Genomic DNA, 14,492 nt, shown 5'->3' with positions numbered 1-14,492 from the left:
TTTTCAAAATGCATTTAATCAAATTGCTTAGAATCAGCATAAATCAAAAAATATATCAAATTGCGCGTTTACTGTAGCCTATGTCACAGAACTCGCAATTGCGGGGAAAAAAGTCAGAACTGCGAGTTTATATCTTGCAATTCTGACTTGTTTGGTCAGAATCGTGACGTTACAACTCGCAATTGCGAGGTTATAAATCCAAATTTTGAGATATAAAGTCGCAACTGAGAAGAAAAGGTCAGAATTGTGAGATACCTTTTTTTTTTTATGGCATGAAACAAGCTTCCATATGAATCTGTTTATTCAATTAAAAAGTATGAACCGTTGTTAGTTGTGAAAATGTATGAGATTGAAACAAACTGGACTTATTGATTAATAAAAACTTGATTATTGTGCAATAAAACACATTCAGTGCATTACTATTTCAGAAATCTTGCTTGTTTCGTTTTATGTATGACTTACATATGCATCACATTTATTAGTTTGCCAAAACTAATCCAAATGCATTGAAATGTTATGTATAATTCAAATACACACCTTAAATTAAAGTTTTAAAAATTTACTAAAATTTAGGCTGATTTTTTTGTTTCCAGATCGAACTAATTTATTAAAGAAATTAAATGTATTATGTATTTATTAATATTTCCTCATAATCTTAAGTTTGAAGAATGCTAATGTGACTCATCTGTCTTAAAGAGGAAAACTTCTGATCTGCATTGTCATGACTGCATGTTTTTTTTTTCTCTCTCTCTCTCTCTACATAAGGATTGCTAAAGCACTGCATTTTGAGAAGTAGCCTATTGTCGGAAATATCATGTGAAATATGGGAAAAAGTCTGTCAGATGATCAGTGAACCAGACAGTCGAAGTTTGCTCTAGTCTTGCCTGTTATGGTCTTCTTTCAGCATTTCCCAGTGTTGGTTGCAGCACTTCCCAGTTGATTCTCGTGCGTCTTTATAAAACATGAGTAATATTCCTCACTTAAATCCTTCCCCCAGGTAAAATCCTAAATTAGCCAATCAACTCTATGATGATTTGAACGGATTCTATTTAAAGTGTGCAGTGATAATTGCTTGGTAAAGGTGAAGTCAGCAAATGGAATTGAACAAAAAAAGTAGGCCTACAGCCTTGGTGAACATAAGAGACTTCTTTTAAAAATGACTTGAATGATAACTTGAATGATAATTATTCACAATAAGAATAAGTAAGTCAGGTTTGTTTTGATCACATGCCGACTTCGAATCATGCAGAATTAGGCATTTAACAACTGCATATTTTTATGAGTAGGCTAGCTATTGAAAGGGGAACATGTTCCCTTATAGTAGCGTTTTCAAATAAAACGATTAAACATTCTAATAATTCTGCAGTTGCTGGTTTGACAGGCACAAAAATCCCCTGATTCATGAACTGTCTTGTGAGCTCGCTGACTGTGACATTCAACAGAACTGCATCATAGGCTGGTCATACAGTTTGCTTCCAGTCGTTGCACACACAACCACTGAGGAACAAAGATATCAGATCAAAGAAAGAGCACAAAATAAGCATAATACTATGGGTCCTGACCTTCGAAAAGCAGCATAAAAGATTGTGATGCAATCGTGCGAAAATTATTGGGCACATGTGACGAACTACGCATTCAAACCCAAGCAAGAACATTCGGCGTGCATTACAGTGAATAGGGCATTTTATGATACTCAATTATATTTATGTAATAGTTATGATCCATTTCTTACCTGTTAATCACTTTTTGAGCATGGACCTGAAAATGACATTTCCAGCTTAAACTTTCTTGAATGTTTTGGAGCACAGACTTGAAGGTATAGTGGAGGATTTTTTACTTCCGGGTGGATCACCTATACTATTGGTCCTCCTAATTGTCAATCATTCTGGTGAATCAATCAAACTTATTAAAAAAGTGGAGAGGGCGGGTCTTATCTAAAATTCGGAAAGATCCTCCACTATACCTTTAAGTTTCGCCGGTTTTTAAAGCAGACACTTGGCAGATTATTGCTGAAGTGAACTTAAACTTAAAAAAGTTAAAGAATTTTAATTTTATTGTTATGAAAAATGCTCAAAATACATATTATGCTCTAAAACTGCAAGGAAATCAAAGCCAAAAATCGAAACAAGTTGTGTTCCAAATTTGAGCTTGATTTCTCAAAAAATGAGCTTTCAGTAAGAATTTGTTTGGTTGCAGTACCAAAGGTTTCCACTAGATGAAATTAAAAAACAAAACATAACATTTTTCGGTCAAAAAATGAACGAAGAGCACCAGAAGGTCCAAGGAAAAGTTGCCCCAAAAACACTTTTTGACACTTTTTACTCACCCTCGTGTCATTCTAAACCGACTTTCTTTCTTCGGTGGAAAACTAAAGGTGAAATTTTAGACGACTGTTCTATGCGATTAAAATGAATGGAGACTGCAGCTTCCAAACTTCAAAAAGGACACAAAAGCATCAGATTAGCACAGTATAAACTAATTTTGCTTCAGAAGCCATCGCTTGTGGAAAAAAAGTACAGTAGGCTACACTTTAAGTGTACTCTGTTGAAGTTGCATTTTGTGGTTGGCTACTCAACATTACACAATAATATTACAGTACTTATTATTCATTTGTAATCCACTGTAACGTGTCTTCCTCTATTTTAATCTCTCTCTTTTAGCTTTTTGTATCTGAAAGATTGTATCTGATAGCCATTAGGTTTTGTATTCATAATTTATAATGATATTAACACTGAAGTTAGAACCAGTCTTAAAGAAAAAATATAGATGACTAACTTTTAAGACTATAAGGAGTTTCTGCAACCAATGATTTGTTGTTTTGTCTGCTTTATTTCACTTCTGCAGTGTTCACTGTCATATCTGATTTTTTTTTCTATAAACAAATCAGTTTTTGCCCGTCATTGGATAAGGTTTCATTTGTTAATATTATTAGTTACCATAAACTAACAATGAACCACTTCTACAGCATTTATTAATCTCAGTTAATGTTAAGTTCTACATTTACAAAGTTGTATTTTTCAATTCAATTCAATCAACTATTGATCCCACAAGGGGCAATTAGTTAAGAGCAGCATGTATACAACAGTACATAAAACAAATCACACACATTATTCGCAACATACAACCGTCAATCAATATCAATCAATATGTGCAATCTTTTTTTCCTCTTCCTTTCCTCCCCTTCTCTTAAAAAAACACACAAAAAAATTCAACATTAGTAAGTGCTCTGTGAACTGTAACATTAACATATGAACAGTTTTAATAAATAAAATGAACGAAGCTTAATAAATGCTGAAAAAACATATTGCTTATAGTTAGTTCTTGTTACAGTAATTAATGCATTAACTAGTGTTAACAAATGAGAGCTTATTGTATTTGTAAACACAAACAGCAGTTTTAATCATGGTTTCAACATCCTCATCTGGCCGTGTCAGTGTGTGTCACAGAAACGTGGGTAGGAAACACTCATCTGTATTTAAGCAGTTGAAGTTCCTCATCCTAACACTTGAGTGCTCAATCACGGCTGAAGACTCTTCTGAGCACTCTTCTGCCTCACTGTCATCCTGAAACTATATTCTACAGTCTTTCGACAGGTAGGCCTTTTTCATTATTGCAAGGCATTATTCCTGAGCATAAACATATATACGACATAAATACATTGCTAGGTCATGTGATGAACCTCACCTCTGCTAAACACCTGTGTAAACTTGAGGAGTCTTTCTACATCCACTAAAAATCACCAGTTGAAAATGTTTTGTTATCTAATGCATATAGTTCATAAAGACAACATGTATGACGACGCTGCCTGATGTTGTTCGTGCAGGATCCCTGTGCTGAGATGTGTGTCGGTCACTGCTCCAGGTGTGTGGGAACGGCTCTGGTTCCTATAGCTGTCGTCTGCATGGTGGCGAATGTGCTTCTGCTGTTTCCAGACATGAAGTCTCAGTACCTGACAGAGAGTCATGTGACCAGAGAGGCCATGTGGTGCTCTGGGATATGGGCATCTGGCCTTCTGGTGGGTTTGCATTACACTAGCCGTCAAGCGTTTCTAGTCCTTTATTGGTTGTATAGGAGATCTGATACTGTATAATAACATGATAAAGACATTTTTGGGTTACACTATATTTTAAGGTGTCATTGTTACAGTGTAATAAGTGCTGAGTTATATTAAGCAACTATGTACTTACTATAGGGTTAGGGTTTGGTTGAGGGTTAGTTGCATGTAATTATGCATAATTTACTGTAATTACTATTGTAAGTAGGCTACATGTTACATAAGGACACTAAAATAAAGTGTTACCCATTTTTGTTTTATAATAATAATCAATGTGTATATTATATTACTTTATAATAATAATTATTATTATTCAAATGCACTAATCAATAATGCACTTAAGTTAATATATGCACTTAATATACACAACAATATACAGTAGTCAACATTTGAAGTGAATCAAAAAATCATTTTGATGAAAGGTTTTGATCCACTTCAGTTGTTCCTCAATAAGGTTTTGTTATTGTTCTGGTTTCAACATCCTCATTTGAAAGACGTTTAGTTTTTTTTGTGTCGAACTGTTTCAGATCATCATGCAGAATCATCAGAGGGGTTTCACTGTCACATGACGCAATTGTATTTGACGTCAAACAAGATTGCTCTGATGAGTGTTGTGTGTTTTGTCAGGTGCTTGTGGCTGCTCGAGGCTTCACAACACACTACGAAAAGAAAGGATGCTGTTATTTTACTGCTGAGGTAAGACAACTGAATTATGCGTTAGCTAGGTTTTTTCTTTTTTTGTATTTTCCTTTCAACCATGATCATCATAATGATGCTTTGAGAATTTTTTAGGGACTATCCTGTATACCATACTGAGTTTTCTTGTCGTGTGTCCAGGTTTTGCGTAAGTTGGGGTACACGTGTTTGGCTATTGTGGCAGCGGGGTTGTGTTTCGTGGTCAGTGGGATAGGGCTGACGCTGGGACCCCTCTGTTTACACAATGGCACTGAAGGCCTAAAGTGGGAACGGCCATTAAGACAAGTCAAAAGTGGGTGAGTAAGGCCTGGGATTGTTATATTCTTTCACCGTGTTTACAGAAAGCTCTAACTTGCTATTATTTATTCAGTAGCCAAAATCGTAAACATTTGTATAGTTATTTTACTGAGAAACAAATCAGATGTGAAACAAACCTGACGTGGCCGACAGACTTTTGAGAGCTCATTAAATGTTAAAGTGTTACATAACAAAAAGCAGTGTTAAGTTGATTTTCCCACCTGATATCAAAACTGTAGCTTTTAGTTCCTGTGTTAGCTTTGACGCTATCTATGTGCTAGTGTAGGTTACTGAAAAGTGAAGATGTGTACCAATAAATACAAATCACTGCAGTTTCTAGCTGTAATGAAATGAAAACTAGAGGCAGTAAAACAGCAACGCCTTTAATTAACACTAAAATTATAATTATATAGAATATAATTGAGACTTCTTGCGTGGTTCTTAGCACAGTATGACCTTAAAACACTTAGTACATAATTTGTAAACATATTCATTTTGACATTTGCATCACATAATCAGCTCCATATGTATGGCTTTTCTGACACAGCACACTTGCTCGGTAACTCACCTGATATAATACTGTGATGGAGCGCTTTGAGTGCCGTAAAAGACGAGGATGATCCTGGAACAACATTCCAATCGACCAATCAGATTTGAGCGACAAGTTTACAGTTTATGTCAAGTTTTGGCTTACAACCAGGGTTAAGTGCTTCTACATCAGTGTTATTCACCTATCATTCCCCTCTGATTTTAGGGATACGTTTTGGGTAGAGTTAGGTTTAGGGGTAGGGTTACGACTACATTTTTGGACAGGAATGTTGTTCCAGGACACTTCCAGGAAAGTGATCGCAAAATGTGCAAGATGCAACGTAATATAATTTTGCAGAAATGTCGCCATGCATGTTTTTCAATTAGCCTAACAGTTAACATTGTTACGTTGTGAAAATTCAGTGCACTTTAGCATAATGATATTTCATGTAAATAAGTGATGAGCGTGATCCTCTGTGTCTGTTAATGCAGAGAGAAGCATTACCTGTATGATACGGAGCGGTGGGCATCGGCCTGTGTGGAACCTCGAGGTGTCGTGATCTGGAATATTGTTCTTTTCTCTGTTCTCATGGTAGCGAGTGGCCTTGAGCTCATCTTCTGCGCTCTGCATCTCCTCACCGCCGCACTGGAGTTCATGTTTGGACCGGGCTTCTGCAAGAATAAGGTACAAATGTTTACAAAGTTGCTGTAAAATAACGGTAATCTACTGGCAGCTGTGGTTGCCAGCAATGTACTGTTAATTCACAGCTTTCCATTTTTACAGTATGTTACCGTAAAAATACCATGGAAGGTAAAAAAAAAAACCTATAATATAATATTAATGAAATAAAAGGCCACTTAAGTGTATTAAAGAGAGTTCACATTCATGACACACTAAAGGGCACTTTTAATTGCACTTTGTAACAAAGTAGAATTAAAAGTTTTACATTTTAAATCACTGTTTTAATAATCTTTAGCGCTTTAAAGAACACGAATTATAATGTGTTGACTATCAGTACTTAAACTGTATTTGATATTACTTTTAAAGTTAATTTATTTTTAATATATTATACGTCATCATTACAAATGTGTAATTACAAATCAATAGAAGTTTCAATAGTATAAAAATATACTTTTAAAGTATATTTTAACTTTCTAAAGATAAGGTAATTGCATTTTTATAGCAAATTTGCATTGCAACATTTAAAAAAACATGAACCATTTTTTTTTTCTCTCTCTCTTTTTAGGTTGTTCCTGCTTGAAATAGCCAGAGGTTCTATTATTTTCATCTGCATGTGAGGATGACATTTTTTTCAGGGTTAAACTGTCAGCTATGACTACTTAGCTTATTTTAAACAGAGGAAACATAGAAATGAGAAGTGGATTAGGAAAGTCAGTTTTCACATCCCTTAATCTTTTACACCATCCATGTGCCTGTTGCTCAGCTGGTTCAGCATAATGCTGGACAAATATAAATAAGCTATTTAAAATGCATATATGTGACTAATATAATGTGATATATTCTCAGAACGCACTTTAATCTGTATACACTGTAGGCATGTGAGTAATTTAATGTATATGTATGTGATAAAATACTGGGTTTATATAGTTAACACTGAAATGCTGGGTGTTAATAGATGTTCTATTTATTGTTTGATTTCTACAAGATTAAAATCTAATTTATCTAATTGTATGAGCGATTCTGTGTGTAAAATAATTCATAATTTATTAAATGTATTTGAATAAAAATGCAAGTAGCACACTGTTGAAGAAAAAAAAAAACACATTTCACAGAAAATGCTTTTGATTTATAACGTGGTAGATTCTGTTCATAATTCATACTGTGAAACTGTGTGTTGTCATAAAACTGAAAAAGACATCTGACACAACAGTGTTGGACTGGACACGTCAGAGTCATGACCTCAGCATATTTAAAGCTGCTTTAGTGGCCACAAGAGGGCCACATAGTTCATGTCCATCTTTACATCCATAATAATATGTCTGTGGATCTCCCAAAACAGTGAAGTGGTTCTCACTGCAGAGCCAAATGATGTCCAGCTCCCCCTCTGGATGGAGTTTGGCTTTATTAGGTTTAGAGATAGGGTTATGTGTAGAGTTAGTGTGTGTGGCTGGACCTTCAAGCTCGGCCCTTGGGCATTTTTGCTATATAGGCCACAAATTGTGAAATGAGTGAGTGAATTTAGACACTGAGTTCACCGGAAGGGCTGCCGCTTTTGCATAGTTTGTGCTTGCTGTTAATCATTTGAAACTTAGCAAACTGTCAGCTCCAGTAGTATTTACAGTGGTGGTCAAAATTGATGGCACCCCTGGTAAATATGATAAAAAATGGCTGTAAAAAATAAATCTGCATTGTTTATCCTTTTGATCTTTCATTCAAAAAATTCACAAAATTCTAACCTTTCATTGAAGTAAAAGAATTGAAATTGGGGGGTAAATCACATTATGAAATAAATGTTTTTCTCCAAAACACGCTGGCCATAATTGTTGGCACCCTGTTATTAAATACTTTTTGCAACCTCCTTTTGCCAAGATAACAGCTCTGAGTTTTCTTCTATAATGCCTGATGAGTTTGGAGAATAACTGACAAGAGATCAGAGACCATTCCTCCATACAGAATCTCTCCAGATCCTTCAGATTCCCAGATCCATGTTGGTGCTTCTTCTCTTCAGTTCACTCCACTCATCAGGTCAGGGAACTGGGACGGTCATGGCAGAAGCTTCATTTTGTGCTCAGTTACCCATTTTTGTGTTGATTTTGATGTTTGTTTTGGATTGTTGTCCTGAAGGAAGATCCAACCAAGGCCCATTATAAGATTTCTAGCAGAGGCCGTCAGGTTTTGATTTTTTAATCTGTTTGTATTTGCTAGAATCCATAATACCATGTATCTGAACAAGAAGTCCAGGACCTCCAGCAAATAAATAGGCCCACAACATATAAGATCCAGCAGTATATTTAACCGTAGGCATGGGGTACTCTTCATCCCTGTTTGCACCAAACACATCTGGTGTGTTTGCTGCCAAAAAGCCCTTATTTTTGTTTCATCTGACCATAGAATCCGGTCCCTTTTGAAGATCCAGCCGTGTCTGACCACTGAATTTGCTGGAGTTTGTTTTTGGAGGAGCGAGGAGGATTTTTCTTGAAACCCTCCCAAACAACATGTGGAGATGTAGGGGTTGTTTGATAATTTTTTTTAGGCTTTCTGACCCCAAGACTCAAGTAATCGCTGCAATTCTCCATCTGTGATCCTTGGAGAGTCTTTGGCCACTCAAACTTTCCTCCTCACCGTGCATTAATACAATATAGACACACGTCCTCTTCCTGGCAGATTCATAAAATCTTTAGTTGATTATAACTTCTTAATTATTGCCCTGATGGTCAAAATGGGGATTTTCAATTCTTTAGCTATTTTCTTACAGCCACTTTCTATTTTGTGAAGCTCAACAATCTTTTGCTGCACATCAGAACTATATTCTGTGGTTTTACTCATTGTGATGGATGATTCAGGGAATTTGGCCTTTGTGTTTCCTCATATTTAAACTCCTGTGAAACAAGAAGTCATGGCTGGAAATTTCATGTTCCTAGTCACCCTGGTGTGCTTAAAAATGTAAATATTAATGGGAATATACTTCAGAGATATTTTTCTCATAAAAAATTCTAGGGGTGCCAACAATTATGGCCGACGTGTTTTGGAGAAAAACATTTATTTCATAATGTGATTTACCCCCCAATTTCAATTCTTTTACTTCAATGAAAGGTTAGAATTTTGCGAATTTTTTGAAGGAAAGATCAAAAGGATAAACAATGCAGATTTATTTTTTACAGCCATTTTTTATCATATTTATCAGGGGTGCCATCAATTTTGACCATGACTGTATCTTGAACTCTTGTCATGGAAACTATGTATAAACCTTAATTAAACAATTTAATAATCATTTACAAAGGAATTTATACCTGTATGATATTATGCTGTAGCCACATTGGACCAGCGGTTTGGAAAACACAGGTGACACTCGAAAAATTAGAATATCGTGCAAAAGTCAGTGTATTTCAGTATTTCAAATTAAAAGGTGAAACTAATATATTGTAATAACTGCCAGTTATTAAACGTGGGAGCTGACTGGAGCTAAGCTACTCTATATTATTTGCTAATTGCTAGCGCGAGCTAAGAGCACTGGCGTCTCATACAACGCACGACTATGAGTGTCTCTATGAATGGAGCATCAGTAAAACAATCCAGCAGGAGGCAGTGCTGTCATCTTATTTTATTCAGAACACAGCATAAGAACTGCACAGGCAAAACCCCATCTTACACATCTCTTTCCATGATGGTGAGAACCACATTTTTACATAACAAAGCCGTAAATGAACCAAGAACACCCGAACTAACTTAAACATAAACACACATAACTTTACTAACACAAAAACCCAAAATTCTAATTTTCTGAGATTTTGAATTTGGGATTTTCATAAGCTATAACTTTTGCACGATATTCAAATTTTTCGAGTTTCACCTGTAGCTGGATGAATGATTCAGCTGCGGGCGCCATCTTCTGGAGGGACAAATTCATTTGACGCGTGACTCTTGCAGTGCATTATGGGTATTCTCTAGCCGTTGAGCGTACGTACATCGGGGTGCTTCTCAATACTCAAATTGATGCTTCCTCGTTCCTCCGTCCTCCAGCCCGTGATCTGGAAACTGATCAAAGTTTAAGACAAACCATGTGCAAAATCATAAGTATTTTCTCCTTAAAACTGCAGTGAACCAAAGACAGTCTGAAAAACACGGTTTGAAATCGCTGGTCTTTCTGACGTCACAAACTACCTTGTAACCAATCAGATCAGCGTGTGATCGCCAACGAGTGGATCTCTGAGCTGAATGAGTGGAGGTGGGGTGCATTTGCATATTCATAGAATCTGTGTATACTAAATGAGGCAAGGGTGTAGAGTTACATTCAAGCTATTTTAAGGCATGAAGGATTTTTTTTTTTCAAGGAAAGAACCTTTAAATATGTAATTTTGGTGATCAAAGATGAGTTTTAAGGGATAAAATTATGGACTACAGGGGGACTTTAAATATTTGAATATGCAACAAAGTTCACAGTTGTATAGAGCTTTATTTTATTAATGTAATTCTAATGTCAGCCTTTATTTGGTCTACAGTCTACATTGTTCTTATTTTCTTTGACATCATGCATATCAGGGGATTGTGTAATGTGAGTTTACTGAAAAACAGTTTCACTTTCATATGAAGTCACACCACAGTCATTGCAACACTGTGAAATTCAATCTAATTGCTTGTTATGTTTGTTGATTTCACAGAGATTTCACAAAAAGTCTCTTCTGTGTGTGCAACATCATGACTATAATTGCTCTCCTAGATATTGATCATTTTATTGGTATGGTGACATGGTGTGAAAATTAAATTAATAATTCAGTATTATTATTATTATTATTATTTACAAATAGCAACACCTGAAATAGGCAACAACAAATTTGCAAACAATGGAAAAATACTAATATCATTCTTAGGCTACTTTTCTAAAACTGTGTATTGCAGTACTTTATGGTGTGATTACAGCTTTAAAAGACAACATAAATGTAAATATAATATTATGTCTAATCGACTGCAAAAAAAAAAAAAAAAAACGGTATTAGGCCTACACTTTGAATAGAATTTGCATTGCACTTTTCCGGAAAGTGCCGGCTTAAAATAGCATTGAGTTGAGGAAACCCCTGCTATGGATTCTCAGGATGTAATTCATAAATTTAGTCTGTCTTATTTGTTTTCTCTACTTCTTCTTTTCCTTCTTATTGTCTCTCTCTGCTGGCGTCTCCTCTGTCACAGCGCTGCACTTTTCCTCTCACTCTTTCAAAACTGCTCTGCTAGGGCACGCAAATATTTACAGATGAAGCTCCGTCCCCTCCAACACAATGAATGACTCAGATTGCATTATGTTTGTGAAAGAGACGAGCACAGGAACCGCAAAACCTGCAGCCTCTCGCATGCAGCAGGGCTCCAGCAATCTGACCAGAGTCACGCTACAGTTGCCATGAGACGCTTCAAGAAATACATCACTTAAAAATCAAAATGCCATTCATTCACACGCATGTCGTTCCAAACCCACATGACTGTCTATCTTCCATGAAAAACAAAATAAGAAATGATGAAGAAAGCTGATGCAACTCTTTTAAAGTTATTTCCTTTTTTTGTGTGTGTTATTTCCCTAACCTAATCCTAACTGAACTGAACTAAATTCAGCTCATTTATGTGGGCTGAGGTGCAATTTTTTTTTTTTTTTTTTTTTTTTTTGATCCTTGACTTGACAAAATGAGTCGCAGAATTGGTTAGAGCTAGAGCTGCAGAAGCGACAAAAAGGAAATAGAAAGAGGAAGTTAGTCACCCATTTAAGATGGTGTGTGAGATTTCATTTTTACACTTTATCTCTCTGTAAAGCTGCTTTGAAACTATCTCCATTGTTAAAAGCACTATATTAATGAAGATGACTTGACTTGACTTGACTTGCCAGGTATAGGCATGCGATAGAAAGAGAAACTAATGGGGTTTAGAGGGTTTCAGGATTGGGAACTGGCATGAGATGGACTGACTCATCTTTACCCACATGAATAGCATATTCATGAATATCATTATATAAATGTCTTTTCTGTAACTTTTGATCAATTTAATGCATCTTTCTATTTTTTTTTTTAAAGATTGCCCCAGACTTTTCAATAGAAGTATATCACAGTTTCCACAAAAATATTAAGCAGCGAAACCTTTCAATATATCAGCATATTAGAATAATTAAAATATGATGTAAATGATACATCTAAATCTAAATCTAATATGTATAAATGATTCTGTAACATCTGTTAAAGGGAAAATTCACCTAAAAATGAAAATTCTGTCATCATTTACACTGCTTATTCTTCAAAATATCTTCCTTTACATTTGGTTTGGAACAATGTAAAAGTGAGTAAATGATGACAGAATTTCATTTTTGGGTGAACTATCCCTTCAATATAATATAAATGATTGATCTTTCTGGGTCAGGTTAGTAATAAATATTGAGTTTCTGTGGTGCATTATCCCATGTGATCACTTTTAAGAATGTTTTTGTTATTATTTGTATCATAGTTAAATTTGCATAACCCTATAAGGCATTACATTTACTATGACTAAAAGCACTTTTGCTCTTTGCCCATTATTGATGCGTTACATAACACCACCTTCTGAAGCGTTGTCCCTCCGGTTGACACACCTGATGTGGTTCAGCACCGAGGACAGAGGACAGACAAAAACACATGAGCTTTAGACCAGAGGAAGTCAACAAATCACAAGATTCAGCTTCTGTCACGGTAGGAAGGATCGTTTGACTCGTGTTACTGTAAATCAAAACACTCAGCGGACAGTGAAACAATTTCCAATTCACATATTTTCACTTTCAGTTTTCACAAAAACAAACACACCGTCCTTTGACATTCTCAAAATGAAAGCATTTTCAAATTGCAGTGTTAAACCGAAATATAAAGTAATGTTATAATACACATTTGATGTATGAATGAATATAAGCCGTCTCAGCCAACAGCACTGTTCTGCTTACGTACTTTGATGTTTCTGATGAGTTTTTTTTTTCTTCTTTTCTTTGCTAAACAATAGTTTGTTAGAGGTGTGATCTGATGACGGGAAGGTGACTTATGAGCATCACAGTTTTGCAATATACATGATGTCACGCATATGCCTCATCATTTCTTGTTCCCATGGTTTTGTGGTTCTTGGTTTCGGACTGTGTTTTGTTCTCATTGTTCCTGTATTTGGTCATCTTCTGTGTTTATGCTGCGTTCACGCCATGTCATTATTAAAATATCAAAATTACAACACATGATGTTGTATTCGGAGCAGTTCACGCCCTAGAACAGGGAATTGTGTGTTTCTATGGCACCACTATCAACGCCTAAATGAATCTGCAGCAGTCGGGTGGTACAAGTAGGAGCTGTAAGTACGAGCTCTACGATGACGTGAGCGCTTTTTACGAGTTGAAATCTCATAATTACGGTAATTTCAGCATGGCGTGAAAACACATTTAGTTCCTGTTTCCTTCGTTTCATTGCCTACCTTGTTAGTTTCTGTAGTTACCTTGATTCGTTTCCATAGTAACTAATCACTTACACCTGTCCCTTGTTTGCCCCATGTTACCTTGTGTATTTAATCCCCAGTGTTTCTCATGGTCTTGTTTGGTGTTGTTTATCTCCTGTTTGTTACCGGGGGGTATTCAAGAAAACATGTTATGCAACTTACCTGGGTAAGTTTACTCAGCGTAAGCGAATAACCTCAACTTTAACTTTCAGGTATGCAAGTAGCCATAGCAACTTTTTCTCTGAACATGACATGTTCCAAGTTTAGTTTACTTTTGATGAGGCTCTAGTGGGCATGACATATTTTGCACATATTATATTATATAGTTATATCTATATTTGATTATAAAGCACTATTATAACATAAAGCAATGCTTATTTTACTCTTATTTAGTGTATTCTCATCTCACACATTGTGGATCTGCACTCAAATGTTTTTCTGGTAACACTTTACAATAAGGTTCATTAGTTAACATTAGTTAAGTTAACATGAACTAAGAATGAACAATACTTCTTTAGCATTTATTAATCTTAGTTAACATTAATTTCAACATTTACCAATATATTTTTAAAATCAAAGGTTGTATTTGTTAATACAATACAATACATAACAAATGTATTGCTCATTGTTAGTTCATGTAAGTTATCCTTATTGTAAAGTGTTACCGTTTTTCTATAATAAAAGTACACGTGGTGCATCCCACCTTACAAGAAATGTGGAAGTAAAATGGCTAAACAACAACAATAACAAACAAAAACTTAT

At 35.5% G+C, this 14,492-nt stretch overlaps 1 protein-coding gene across 1 annotated transcript; it reads left to right on the top strand.

The window, feature by feature from the left end:
- Nucleotides 1-3,808: 3,808 nt before the first annotated feature.
- On the top strand, nucleotides 3,809-7,003 carry LOC307167229 (transmembrane 4 L6 family member 1; the record flags this gene model as incomplete). The annotated part of the gene is made up of 5 exons (XM_079886218.1): nucleotides 3,809-4,015; nucleotides 4,682-4,750; nucleotides 4,892-5,046; nucleotides 6,068-6,260; nucleotides 6,823-7,003. 5 exons carry the CDS (start codon nucleotides 3,809-3,811, stop codon nucleotides 6,835-6,837), a joined length of 639 nt encoding a protein of 212 aa, XP_079742344.1. The 3' UTR covers nucleotides 6,838-7,003.
- Nucleotides 7,004-14,492: the final 7,489 nt, after the last annotated feature.

This window comes from Squalius cephalus, assembly GCF_949319135.1.
Source record: "Squalius cephalus genome assembly, chromosome: 11".
In the NCBI taxonomy this organism is placed as follows: domain Eukaryota; kingdom Metazoa; phylum Chordata; class Actinopteri; order Cypriniformes; family Leuciscidae; genus Squalius; species Squalius cephalus.
The sequence above is the reverse complement of the archived record's forward strand: the minus strand, read 5'-3'. Positions and strand labels throughout refer to the sequence as shown.